This window comes from Salvelinus alpinus, chromosome 25 (assembly GCF_045679555.1).
Source record: "Salvelinus alpinus chromosome 25, SLU_Salpinus.1, whole genome shotgun sequence".
Lineage (NCBI taxonomy): Eukaryota > Metazoa > Chordata > Actinopteri > Salmoniformes > Salmonidae > Salvelinus > Salvelinus alpinus.
The window spans coordinates 24,538,155-24,551,778 of record NC_092110.1 but is presented as its reverse complement, the minus strand read 5'-3'; the positions used below and the strand labels follow the sequence as shown (position 1 = coordinate 24,551,778).

Here is a 13,624-nt window from a genome sequence, read left to right as displayed (position 1 = left end):
ACGATGGTCATTATGGCCAAACAGTTCTATTTTTGTATCATGTGCAGTTGCAAACCGTAGTCCGGCTTTTTTATGGCGGTTTTGGAGCAGGGGCTTCTTCCTTGCTGAGCGGCCTTTCAGGTTATGTTGATATATAACTCGTTTTACTGTGGATATAGTTACTTTTTTACCTGTTTCCTCCACATCTTCACAAGGTCCTTTGCTGTTGTGAATTATAAGTGAAATAATCTGTCTGTAAACAATTGTTGGAAAAATTACTTGTGTCATGAACAAAGTAGATGTCCTAACAAACTTGCCAAAACTATATTTTTTCTAACAAGAAATGTGTGGAGTGGTTGAAAAACGAGTTTTAATGACTCCAACCTAAGTGTAAACTTCCGACTTCAACTGTATGTGAGAATGTTATTCATTGACTACAGCTCAGTGTTCAACACCATAGTGCCCTCAAAGCTCATCAATAAGCTAAGGACCCTGGGACTAAACACCTCCCTCTGCAACTGGATCCTGGACTTTCTGACGGGCCACCCCCAGGTGTTAAGGGTTGGTAACAACACATCCGCCACGGTGATCCTCAACACAGGAGCCCCTCAAGGATGCGTGCTCAGGTCCCCTCCTGTACTCCCTGTTCACTCATGACTGCACGGCCAGGCACGACTCCAACACCATCATTAAGTTTGCAGATGACACGACAGTGGTAGGTCTGATCACCGACAACGGCGAGACAGCCTATAGGGAGGAGGTCAGAGACCTGGACGTGTGGTGCCAGGACAACAACCTCTCCCTTAACATGATCAAGACAAAGGAGATGATTGTAGAAAACAGGAAAAAGAGGACCGAGCACGCCCCCATTCTCATCGACGAGGCTGTAGTGGAGCAGGTTGAGAGCTTCAAGTTCCTTGGTGTCCACATCACCAACAAACTAACATGGTCCAAGCACACCAAGACAGTCGTAAATAGGGCACGACAAAACCTATTCCCCCTCAGGAGACTGAAAAGATTTGGCATGGGTCCTCAGATCCTCAAAAGGTTCTACAGCTGCACCATCGAGAGCATCCTGACTGGTTGCATCACTGCCTGTTATGGCAACTACTCGGCCTCCGACTGCAAAGCACTACAGAGGGTAGTGCGTACGGCTCAGTACATCAGTGTGGAAAAGCTTCCTGCCATCCAGGACCTCTGCACCAGGCGATGTCAGAGGAAGGCCCTAAATTGTCAAAGACTCCAGTCACCCTAGTCATAGACTGTTCTCTCTGCTACCGCACAGCAAGCGGTACCGGAGTGCCAAGTCTAGGTCCCAGAAGCTTCTAAACAGCTTCTACCCCCAAGCCATAAGACTCTTGAACATCTAATCAAATGGCTACCGAGGCTATTTGCATTGCCCCTCCCCTCTTTTACACCACTACTACTTTAATAACTCTACCTACATGTACATATTACCTCAACTAACGAGTGCCCCCGCACATTGACTCTGTACCGGTACCCCCATGTGTATAGTCTCGCTATTGTTATTTTACTGCTGCTCTTTAATGACTTATTTCTTATTCTTACCTAGATTTTTATTTTATTTTTTTAACTGCATTGTTGGTTTAGTATCTCGTAAGTAAGCATTTCACTGTTGTATTCGGTGCATGTGATAAATAAAATTAGATTTGATTTGAAATCAGCTAAGAAGAGAGTAAAATGGGACTGATTCCTTTTGAATGGGAAATTCAATGCTACGGGACTTTTCATGGTCTTGATCCTTATCTAAGTCTCTGAACCAAGAAAAAGCATTTGAATACTGTCTGTAATGAATTAACACAGGTGCCATCATAGAAAAATTTACTGTATAGGGGCATTTTTCTCACAATGAGTGTGGTCTCTTGTTTGTATGTTAAAAATATTCCAAAACATGCATCCTGTTTCCAACAAGGTACTAAAGTAATATTGCAAAAAAAAGGGGCCAATCAATTCACTTTTTGTCCTGAATACAAAGTGTTACGTTTGGGGCAAATCCAATGCAACACAATACTGAGTACCACTCTCCATTTTTTCAAGCATAGTGGGGTCTGCATCATGTTATGGGTATGCTTGTAATCGTTAAGAACTGGGGAGTTTTTCAGGATAAAAAATCAATGGAATGGAACTAAGCACAGGCAAAATCCTAGAGGAGAACCTGGTTCAGTCTGCTTTCCACCAGACACTGGGAGATTAATTCACCTTTCAGCAGGACAATAACCTAAAACACAAGACCAAATCTACACTTGAGTTGCTTACCAAGAAGACAGTGAATGGTCCTGAGTTGCCTCGTTACAGTTTTGACCTAAATCTACTTGAAGATCTGTGGCAAGACCTGAATATGGTTTGTTTAGCAATGATCAATGACTAATTTTACAGAGCTTGAAGAATTTTGAAAAGAATAATGGAAAATGTTGCACAATCAAGGTGTGGAAAGCTCTTAGAGACTTACTCAGAAAGACTTGCTGCCAAACGTGCTTCTACAAAGTATTGAATCAGGGGTATGAATACTACTGTAAATTGAATATTTCTGTATTTAATTGTCAATAAATTTGCTAACATTTCTAAAAACATGTTTTCACTTTGTCATTGTGGGGTATTATGTGTAGATGGGTGAGATAAAAAAAGATGTAATAGATTTTGAATTCAGGTTGTAACACAACAAAATATGAACCAAGTAAATGTGTATGAACTCTTTCTGAAGACACTGTAAATATCCCCAAATATGTTTACATCCATGTATTTTGAGATACACAGTTTCATCAACAGCTTACAGAAACACACTAAAATCATTATCTCTACTGGCTTTATGCAGTGTATGTATTTTAGAATATACAATGTAAAAAACATAAACACAGAATAGCCATACTCATTTTTCAAGCCATGTTTGTGCATAATTTATAGACTAACATCTGACCAGAAAAATACTCTCAAAGTCCATAGAAGAAATTAAATATTTTTAATTGTCTGAAAATACATTGCTCTTTGCTCCATCTTTTTCACAACAAAGACTGATGCAGTCTCTGCCATTCGTAATGGAGGATGAGACAGGGAAAACAACTTCTCCAGGGCATAAGAACAGCAATGGTATGGGCACAGTGTGGCAATGGTTGAGTCCTTTCATAAAAATAGCCCTGGTAAAGTTGTGAGGTGTGGTAGACAGCGAACAAATAACATAAGAATAAATTACATTTCCCAGCCCTAGCGTGAAACTTTCCTCTGTAAATGATGGATATTTTATTTAAAGTGACTAATTGATTTGTTTAATAACCCGGTCAATGACAGAATGGTAGGTAAACAAGTTATCCAGGAATGTCAAGAGCCATCCAGTTCCATTGTAGCTCAGGTAATGAGAAGTCTTGAATGGCAGTGAAGAACTCTCTCGCCCAGTGAGGGCCTGAAGATAAATGGAAGATATTTCCCATTGCCTCCATACTTACTTGTCTTCTTTGCATTCTCTCATTCAGTCTCTAATGTCGTTGTCCAGTCTTTACCTCAGGCATACACGACAACGCTATACGATGGGGCTGAGGTATCCTTGCTGGGTAGCTTTATTGAGGGCAGCTTTAGTGAGTTGGACTGCATTCCATTCTTGCCACCAACCACCAGGGAGGTAGCCATGGCCATCTGGCGTGGCTGGATGGTGGAGGAGGGTGAGTTCTTGTGCATACGGGTGAAGACCTCTTTACAGCGTTTCCCCACCAGGTACAGGATCTCGAAGAAGGAGAGCAGGATACAAGCCAAACTGGTGACCACCATGAAGATGGTGAATATCCGCTTCTCAGTGGGGCGAGCAATGAAGCAGTCCACCTTGTTGGGACAAGGCTTCTGCTCACACTTGATGAGGGAGGGGAAGTCATAGCCCTCGTAGATATGGTAGATTAAATACACAAAGGTGGCATCCACAGCCATCTTGAAGACCAGGGTCAGGACGTAGGTCCACCACAGCCCTCCACGCTTCTTACCGGTGTTCATGTAGATTTTCTGGCAGCCCTCACCGTATTTTAGTGTGTGTTTACGCTCACGTTCATCTCTGTAGGCTACGTGCATTACCACCAGGAGAGAGGGACATGTGACGAAGATGAGCTGCAGTGCCCACAGGCGGACGTGGGACACAGGGAAGAAGTGGTCGTAACAGACGTTGTGGCAGCCAGGCTGGGCCGTGTTGCACGTGAAGTCTTTTTGCTCATCGCCCCACACATTCTCGGCTGCCACGACAAACACCATGACCCTGAAGAGGAAGACAACGGACAGCCACACGCGGCCGAACGCCGTGGAGTACTTGTTCACCCCACTGAGGAGGCTCTGGAGGAATGCCCAGTTCATTGTGAGACTGACTCACAATCTACCTCCCTGACGAAAGTTATTACGGAATAATTAGTGTGAGAAACTATTTCCACTGTTGGTTGAGATCTCAGGTAAAATTCTGGAGTGTTCTTCACTTTCAGTGATCTTTAGAAAAAGAGAGAGGAAGTGGGGAAAAGATTATGCCTTTGAGTATGAGTGAACAAAAGGACACAAACAACTGGTGTCACCTGTTTTCCCAAGTGTAAAAAGTAATTCCCAACCAAATAACTGGTAGCTATTTTCACACTTGCGAATTAAATTGAATAATAAAGTTCATATATTAAGGATGATAAAAGCCCCCATGTCCTAAAAGCACATGACAGGATTTCTGTTGAGTAGCAAGTTACAGTGCCTTCAGAAAGTAGTCACACCCCTTGACTTTTTCTAAATGTGTTGTGTTGCAGTGGGAATAAAATGGACTTAATTGTCATTTTTTGTCAACGATCTACACAAAATACGCAATAATGTCATTTGTAAAAATAAAAAAAAAACAGAGTCAATACATGTTAGAATAATCTTTAGCAGCGATTACAACTGTGAGTTTCTGGGTAAGTCTCTAAGACCTTTCCATACCTGGATTGTGCAACATTTGCCCTAAACAAACGTTTTCAGGTCTTGCAATAGATTTTCAAGCATATTTAAGTCCAAACTGTAACTCGGCTACTCACAATCACTGTATTTTTGGTAAGCAACTCAAGTGTAGATTTGGCATTATTACTTTAGTGCCTTGTTGCAAACATGACGCATATTTTTTTGATTTTTATTCTGTAGGTGCTTCCTTCCTTTCACTCTGTCAATTAAGTTAGTATTGTGCAGTAACTATAATGTTTTTGATCCCTCAGTTTTCTATCACAGCCAAACTCTGTTTCAAAATCACAATTGGCCTCATGGTGAATTCTCTGAACGGTTTCCTTCATCTCCGACAACTGAGTTAGGAAGGACACCTGTATCTTTGTAGTGACTGGGTGTATTGATACACCATACAAAGTGTAATTAATAACTTCACCATGCTCAAAAGGATATTCAATGGATTTTTTCATTTTTACCCATATACCAATAGTTTCCCTTTGCAAAGCATTGGAAAACCTCTGGTTTTGTGGTTGAACCTGTGTTTGAAATTCACTGCTCAACTGAGGGACTTTACAGATACGTGTGCTTGTGGGGTACAGAGACGAGGTAGTTATTCAAAAATCATGTTTAAAACCTATTATTGCACACAGAGTCCATGCTACTTATGTGACTTAAGCTAATTTTTAATCATTAACTTATTTTAGGCTTGCCATAAGGGGTTGAATACTTATCGACTCAAGACATTTCAGCTTTTCATTTTTTAGTAATTTGTGAACTTTCCTAAAAACATAATTCCACTTTGACATTATGGGGTATTGTGTGTAAGCCACTGACAAAACATCTCAATTGATTAAATGTTAAATTCAGGCTGTAACACAAAATGTGGAAAAAGTCAAAGGGGTTTGAATACTTTCTGAAGACACTAACTATTGCATTCATAGGCCTTAACATTAATAACGGACACATTTATAGTTTTTATCACACAGTTAGGCTGTGGAAATTGTTGTTGATTCTAGTCAGTGCTCTGCAGAGAAAAATTGTCTCAAATGCAATCACTGCAATCATCGAAAAAGAACCCAAACTTGATCTCTCGCAATCGTTATCTAATAACCTTATAGTACAGCTAGCTATTGATTCGCAGGTGGGAATCTAAACAAATAATGTACTTACACTTCAAAATGACTTTATATAGAAAGGACCATAAACTCCGTCGGGAAAGTTGCAGTTCGTATCGTAATGGATTAACATGATTTTACTGCGCCGCCACAGATGAAAATCTATGAAGATTTCCCAAGGGAATTTACATAGCGACGTTACCGTACAACGTTCCATTTATCCAGGTGTGGTTCGTGAACGAACCAACGAGCTGAGTGTTTTCGCCGGTCATTTAAATGTTATTCAGAGTGGGGCGGCTGATCATAGGCTTTATTTCAGACCTTTAGTCATAAATATCGAGTCTTTTTTTCCATTGAAGACCCATAAAATTAAATTATCAAATATATAATGCAACCTCTTAGAAATGTTGTGGTAGATTTTGAATGAAAAATCCTAAAAGACAGATTTCTAGAGGAAATGTAAGTATTTTTATTCACTATACAGTCCTACACTGTATCAACAAAGAAAACGTTTTATTTACAATTTGGAAAATGTGACATTTATCAGCAGCTGTTTATGTTTAGTATACAAGTGTTTATTGTAAGATTTACAGAGAAGGTGGGACAAACAGGGAGAATCCATGTACAGCAGATGAGTCATGGACATGTGTAGTACATGATAAAAACTGAGCAGTTTACCATTCTTCAGTCTGACACTGCATATTTTTCACAAATACAGTCACACACACAGCTACAACAGTCACTCTTCTGTGCTTCAAGTTAAACATACTCTCCACAGTCTGAAATGATCACTTTCTGCTTGGGCTTGCCTTCTTTTGTTCCTTGTGCCTGTGGGGACAGAAAACATGACATGAGTCTTGGTACACAACTTCTTCACAATCTGTAACAACCTATAGGACCCTACTTCCCCTCCATGGGAGACTCTCAATTGCCTACTCCTCGCATCCCCTCTCATCATCTCCTTCTCAAAACCCATTGGAGGAGAAAGTTAGAGGGTAGGGACCTCTGGCTTTCTCATCCAATGGGTTTGAGAAGGAGACAAGGAGAGGACGCGAAGAGTATGCTTTTGAGATCTTCCCCAGCATGTCCCTCCCCTCTTACCTCCATGGCTTTTGCCACCTCCATGCCCTCCATCAACTCTCCAAACACCACATGTTTGTTATCCAGCCAATCCGTTTTGTCACAGGTGATGAAGAACTGAGAGCCGTTGCTGTTTGCTCCAGAGTTATCCATGGAGAGCTGACCTATTACACAACAAAGCATCCTTCACTCATGCTGCCAAACATACCCTCGTAAAACTGACCATCCTACCGATCCTCGACTTTGGCGATGTCATTTACAAATAACCTCCAACAATCTACTCAACAAATTGGATGCAGTCTATCACAGTGACATCTGTTTTGTCACCAAAGCCCCATATACTACCCACCACTGCGACCTGTACGCTCTCGTTGGCTGGCCCTCGCTTCATACTCGTCGCCAAACCCACTGGCTCCAGGTCACCTACAAGTCTCTGCTAGGTAAAGCCTCGCCTTATCTTAGCTCACTGGTCACCATAGCAGCACGCGCTCCAGCAGATATATCTCACTGGTCACCCCCAAAGCCAATTCTTCCTTTGGCCGCCTTTCCTTCCAGTTCTCTGCTGCCAATGACTGGAACGAACTGCAAAAATCACTGAAGCTGGAGACTCATATCTCCCTCACTAGCTTTAAGCACCAGCTGTCAGAGCAGCTCAAAGATCACTGCACCTGTACATAGCCCATCTGTAAATAGCCCACCCACTACCTCATCCCCATACTGTATTTATTTATTTATCTTGCTCCTTTGCACCCCAGTATCTCTACTTGCACATTCATATATATATATTCTGCACATCTACCATTCCAGTGTTTAATTGCTATATTGTAATTACTTCACCACTATGGCCTATTTATTGCCTTACCTCCCTTATCCTACCTCATTTGCACTGTATATAGACTTTTTCTACTGTATTATTGACTGTATGTTTGTTTATTCCATGTGTAACTCTGTTGTATGTGTCGAACTGCTTTGCTTTATCTTGGCCAGGTCGCAGTTGCAAATGAGAACTTGTTCTCAACTAGCCTACCTGGTTAAATAAAGGTGAAATAAAAAATGCAGATTTGAATGAGTATAGTTTCTGATCACATGAGGATAAATGCACCTCTCTCTCGTGTGTAATAGGAAGCAGATTCTAGATGTAATTTTGGATTGGAGATGCTTAATGTGAGTCTGGAAGGAGAGTTTACAGTCTAACACCTAGGTATTTGTAGTTGTCCACATATTCTAAGTCAGAACTGTCCAGAGTAGTGATGTTGGACGGGCGGGCAGGTGTGGGCAGCGATCGGTTAAAGAGCATGCATTTAGTTTTACTTGCATTTAAGAGCAATATGGAAATGCATCATGCACTTCCTCACCACTCTACACATTCATTCACAGACAGACATATTTACAGCTGGACAGGGACATGTCTCACCTGCAGCAGTGTGTTTGAGGACAAAGTTCTCATCTTCAAACTTTCGTCCGTAGATGGACTTACCCCCAATGCCATTGTGGTTGGTGAAGTCTCCTCCCTGACACATGAACTGTGGAATGACACAGTAGAAACAGCTGCCTTTGAAGCCAAAGCACTTCTCATGTGTGCACAAGCAGCGGAAGTTTTCTACAGGAGATGTCAGAGCAGAGGAGTAGTAGATTTTAAGGGATGCTGCTTCTATTTAACAGGCATGAAAAACTGTAGACTAGAGAAACTTAATTGGCTGAATCTTACCAGCTTTACATATGATCTCTTTTGATACAGTCCAAATATTCCTCTAATGACAGGGTTCTATTTTCAGAAATGTCCCTGGTACTTTAAAACAAGGAGGACCATGGATACCTGCTGTCATAGGAACAATGTCTACTCGGAGCAGGAAGCGCAGTCTCCCTGCTGGCTTATTGCCAATCTTGATGTCCATGTAAACCTGCGGGTTTGTTCTCCCCTTCTTCGGCTGGGAGCTCACTCTGCAATCAATCAATGATAATATATTATTGTGACAGGCTTTTACAATATAAGATGTTATTACACAATGTACTACACTCACAGAGACCGACAGGAACACACACACAACTTGCATCTGCTGTTGTTGATTTGGCTGATTCTCCAGTGGACTCCGTCACCTCAGCCTCATCAGCGGTCGTTCCCGAGAACTTTTTCAGCCAATCATCATCTGCCCAAACTGAGGAAATGGCATAAAGTTAGCGATTTTATCACATCTATGGAGTTTCATTATAGGTCAAAGCCATGGGACAGTTTAAGTATTTATAGAGAGACTAATGAATATCACTCACCTGGACGAGAAGAGCCCTCTTTGATCCTCATAGGTTTGGCGATGTTGACCCGGATGGTTCTTCCAAACAACTGACTCCTTCTGTCAATAAAACAGAGGGAAAACCTGCATCAATGAGAATGGTTCAAACCACAGCTTTGAAAAATGAGAGTCACTGTCTCAGAGTACATAGTAGCAAAACAGGGGATAATGCAAAGGTCTATTAGTAAAACCAAACTGACTTTAGAAACAGACAGTGTTTCACTCACCATGTTATCAATAGCAGCAGCAGCATCCTGTGGAAGATGAAGGGGATGAAAGAATCACAGCAAATCAAACTGTATTAGTCACATGCGCCAAATACAACAGGTGTAGACATTACAGTGAAATGCTTACTTACGAGCCCCTAACCAACAATGCAGTTTAAAAACCCCCAGGGAATAAGAAATAAAAGTAACAAGTAATTAAAGAGCAGCAGTAAAATAACAATAGCGAGACTATATACAAAGTCAATGTGCGGGGGCACCGGTTAGTGGAGGTAATATGTACATGTAGGTAGAGTTAAAGTGACTATACATAGATGATAACAACAGAGTAGCAGCAGTGTAAAAAAAAAAAAGAGGGGGAGAAGGCAATGCAAATAGTCTGGGTAGCCATTTGATTAGATGTTCAGGAGTCTTATGACTTGGGGGTAGAAGCTGTTTAGAAGCCTTTTGGACCTAGACTTGGCACTCCGGTACCGCTTGCTGTGCGGTAGCAGAGAGAACAGTCTGACTAGGGTGGTTGGAGCAAAACATTACAACACAATCATTACTGTGAGCATTTCACTGTAAGGTCTACACCGGTTGTATTCGGTGCATGTGACAAATAACATTTGATTTGATGGCCAATGACCATCCACCACAACCACTAGATGGCGGTCCATGCTGAAACCTGAGCCATTGGAATACACACACATTTGTTAACTGGCCATATCCAACATAATATGGCATACTTGCATAGAGGTTGATTAAACTTATCTCAGCCAATTCAAATTCAATTAAGGCGAATCCTCTGTGCTTCTCTGCAAAGCAAACAATATAGGGTGCATTCGTAAATTAACTCTGGCCATCTACTCTGATTTCAGAACACTCGTCTGTGTGCCAGAGCACAGAATAACTGATGAATTTACAAACAACGTTCAACACCCGTTGAATATGGTCGGTGTCAGTAAACATTGGCAAACAGCGTTATTAAATTGTTGCCAGCAGCACAGTTAGTCACCAACGCACTGGATAACATGAAAACAGCCTGCTTGGGCGGTAAAATGGTCAGTGAGGTGTTCTCATTTGTGTCGGGAAGTATCTAAGTAAGCTATCCAACGTTAGCTTGGATGCTTGACTGCCTTTGTGAAGTCCGAACGCCCGGATCAACCCTACTCCTCGGCCAGAGCGTCCAGTGTGCACTCTGAAAGCTTCGAGAGCGAAACGCTCTGGATTTACGAACGCCCAGAGCGCACTCCAGATTGATTTTATAAACACACTCATGAGACATGAACTTCAGCTCTAACGTTAAGGTTTTCATCTCCAGTAGCAGCTAACTCTGGCTAAGTAGCCAGGCAGGATGGATGAGTTTCTCTTCACTGATTGCGCTTTACGTTTATGCAAAACACTGAATGGTAGTCTATTGGAATCTGAATATCTGTGATATCCCCGAACGGAATGAACGCCACATGCAGCACTTTTTCGTCCACCTCTGTGAGACCACCTGTCAACACATACAGTCACGTTAGCTAGCTAGTCAATCAAAGTAGTAAATGATCAGATAAACTAAACGGTTTCTTAAGTGTATTTGACTTCGTATTAAAACAATGAATGGGGCTTTAGCTACAACAACCAATAAGTTGCTAAACGTTATCGAGTTAACGTTACTGGTCGGTAGGTGGCCTGGTGGTTAGAGCGTTGGGCCAGTAACCGAAAGGTTGCTGGATCGGATTCTGTCGTTCCTGAACAAGGCCACTGTTCCTAGGCCGTCATTGTAAACACGAATTTGTTCTTAATTAACTGACTTGCCTAGTTAAACAATGGTAAAATGCTAGCTTACGTTACTAACGTTAAACAACTAACTTCATCAAGCTATTAAATGTGAAGCTAAATTGCCAGGTAAAGGTTTCATTCAACTACACAGCTAACAATATATAAAAAAGTGATGCGTATCCAACTCATCAACATAAAGGACTCGTTTGGTCGAAGCCATCTTGCTTTAACCCTTGCAGGGTTGCCACGTCCAGACGAATTACAAGCCCTGAAAAATACCCCAAAACATGTTTTCGAAGAAAGACAGGAGTTTCCACATTGATCCAATAAACACTTTTCCATTACGTTATGAGCGAATTAAAAATAAATATCGACGTCATTTTTAACGAAGTAGGAACAATTCTTGCAAGTTTAAGAAAAGATAAATCACAATTTTTAAACTCTTCAGATCATTTTCCATCAATGGATGTCGATTTAATTTGTTTTGACTGCTATGATTAAGCAATAAGGCCCAATGAGGTATGGTATATCGGCAATATACCACGAGCTAAGGGCTGTTCTGAGGACATATCCCTTAGCGGTGGTACTGTGTATTGGCCATATACCACAAACCCCTGAGATGCCTTGCTAGTTATCAACGTAAAAAAAAATATATGTTTTCGTCATTCCCTTGGTACACATGAATTCTATCATTTCCATTTCAGTATCACTCCAGACCCGTTTGTCCTTAAGACAAGTCGACATTAGAATGCAGTTTACTTTAAACTAGTGATTCCCAATCAACTGAATTTCACTCAAGTACCCAAATATTTTATATATATATTTAATCTTTAAAAGTCAGTTAAGAACAACTTCTTATTTACAATGACAGCTCCCCGGGAGACAGTGGGTGTTTGTTTTCGCAGGGGCAGAACAACATACATTTTTTACCTTGTCAGCTCAGGGATTCGATCTAGCAACCTTTCGGTTACTGGCCCAACGATCTAACCACTATGCTACCTGCCGCCCCAACCATTCAGTAACAGCCTCTGATAGTCAGCAGCATGTCACAGCGAAATGTATATTTTTCAAGATAAATGCCATGGCGGCCTTAGAGTAATTTAGCAGTAGCCACCTGCGTGCCCGGGAAAACCACGAACATGGCAACACTAAACCCTTGACCTCAGCAAAACTCGTGATTGGTCCATTACAACCAAAACCCACTTTCTTCTTCTGTGGATTTTATATGGCGGTAGGCCACCAACTGGACTGGACTGTTGACCAGAGACAGGGAAGGCCTAAAAACCCTACCCATTAATTCTAGTTTAGACTGTAACCTCATATAAATATCTTGTAATTTTAATTGATGACGACCTCTCTTTTAAATTGCATATTCGACAATTTACAAAAGAATTGACGCTGAAATTGGGATTTTATTTTAGGAATAAGGCCTGTTTTTCTTTTGAAGCCAGAAGGAGGCTAGTATCAGATACATCTATGGGGATATTTTATATATGAATGCTTCTGCTCAGTGTTTGAGATCAGTTGACACCCTTTACCATGTCACTTTGAGATTTATTTTAAACTGCAAAACCCTTACGCACCACTGCACTTTGTATACCAGGGTTGGCTGGCCTTCTCTAGTCACTCGTAGGCTCAGTCACTGGTATACTTTTATTTACAAAGCCATTTTGGGTTTACCTTTATATTTGGGCATTTTTATTGTTCAGAAATGTGGTGGGTACTCTCCACGTTTGCTGGACTTTATCCTGCTAACTGTTCCAAATTCCTGAACTGAATTTGGTGAAAGGGCTTTTATGTACTCTGCGCCATCGTCTTGGAACGCCTTACAAAATACTTTTAAACTGGAAGAACTTGTCCCGATTGGTATTTTTAAATCACTGATGAATGATCTCGATACTGATTACCTGACCTGTCAATGTTTTTAATTTGCTGTTTTTGATTTTGTTATACTCTTGTGAATTCTATGGTTTTTACTAGATTACTTGTAGTTTTTCATGTGGTTTGTATGTCATTTTTTGAAATGACTTGGTGCTGCCCATCTTGGCCAGGACGCTCTTGAAAAAGAGATTTTAAATTTCAATGAGCCCTTCCTGGTTAAATAAAGGTTTAATAAAAAATAATAAAAAAATAGTCTCATTAAAAACAAACTACACAAGTAAATACATCACCTGAAGGTTTCTTTAACAATTCACTTAAACTTGGCTCTTGAATACCATTACTCCTTAAATCGAATTACAATCTCTCCCTTTCC

General features: G+C 41.0%; 2 protein-coding genes across 4 annotated transcripts; both read right to left on the bottom strand.

Annotated features, from left to right (window-relative positions):
* Nucleotides 1-2,939: 2,939 nt before the first annotated feature.
* LOC139553708 (gap junction beta-4 protein-like) lies at nt 2,940-6,264 on the bottom strand. Its single transcript, XM_071366307.1, has 2 exons — nt 6,085-6,264; nt 2,940-4,449 (listed from the first exon to the last, which is right to left on the bottom strand). Exon 2 carries the CDS (start codon nt 4,321-4,323, stop codon nt 3,493-3,495), a length of 831 nt encoding a protein of 276 aa, XP_071222408.1. The 5' UTR covers nt 4,324-4,449; nt 6,085-6,264; the 3' UTR covers nt 2,940-3,492.
* A 210-nt stretch (nt 6,265-6,474) lies between these two features.
* Nucleotides 6,475-12,750, bottom strand: ppie (peptidylprolyl isomerase E (cyclophilin E)). 3 transcript variants are annotated; one of them, XM_071366305.1, is made up of 8 exons: nt 12,485-12,750; nt 9,625-10,418; nt 9,378-9,457; nt 9,131-9,265; nt 8,926-9,050; nt 8,524-8,709; nt 7,131-7,273; nt 6,481-6,857 (listed from the first exon to the last, which is right to left on the bottom strand). In XM_071366305.1, the coding sequence occupies exons 5-8, from the start codon at nt 9,002-9,004 to the stop codon at nt 6,789-6,791; spliced, it is 477 nt and encodes a 158-aa protein (XP_071222406.1). In that variant the 5' UTR covers nt 9,005-9,050; nt 9,131-9,265; nt 9,378-9,457; nt 9,625-10,418; nt 12,485-12,750; the 3' UTR covers nt 6,481-6,788. The 3 variants fall into 3 exon arrangements, with proteins under 3 accessions (XP_071222407.1, XP_071222406.1, XP_071222405.1); XM_071366306.1 differs by lacking the exon at nt 12,485-12,750 and having other exon boundaries at nt 6,475-6,857; nt 8,587-8,709; nt 9,625-11,812; XM_071366304.1 differs by lacking the exon at nt 12,485-12,750 and having other exon boundaries at nt 9,625-12,056.
* Nucleotides 12,751-13,624: the final 874 nt, after the last annotated feature.

What these genes read in the sequence shown, in the direction of transcription:
- LOC139553708 (XM_071366307.1), bottom strand. Translation starts at nt 4,323, where the DNA reads ATGAACTGGGCATTCCTCCAGAGCCTCCTCAGTGGGGTGAACAAGTAC.
- ppie (XM_071366305.1), bottom strand. Translation starts at nt 9,004, where the DNA reads ATGGACATCAAGATTGGCAATAAGCCAGCAGGGAGACTGCGCTTCCTG. An exon ending in CATTGTTCCTATGACAGCAG is followed by an intron (nt 8,710 to 8,925) that starts GTATCCATGGTC and finishes CATCTCCTGTAG; the next exon opens with AAAACTTCCGCTGCTTGTGC. An exon ending in AGGTGGCAAAAGCCATGGAG is followed by an intron (nt 6,858 to 7,130) that starts GTAAGAGGGGAG and finishes CTGTCCCCACAG; the next exon opens with GCACAAGGAACAAAAGAAGG.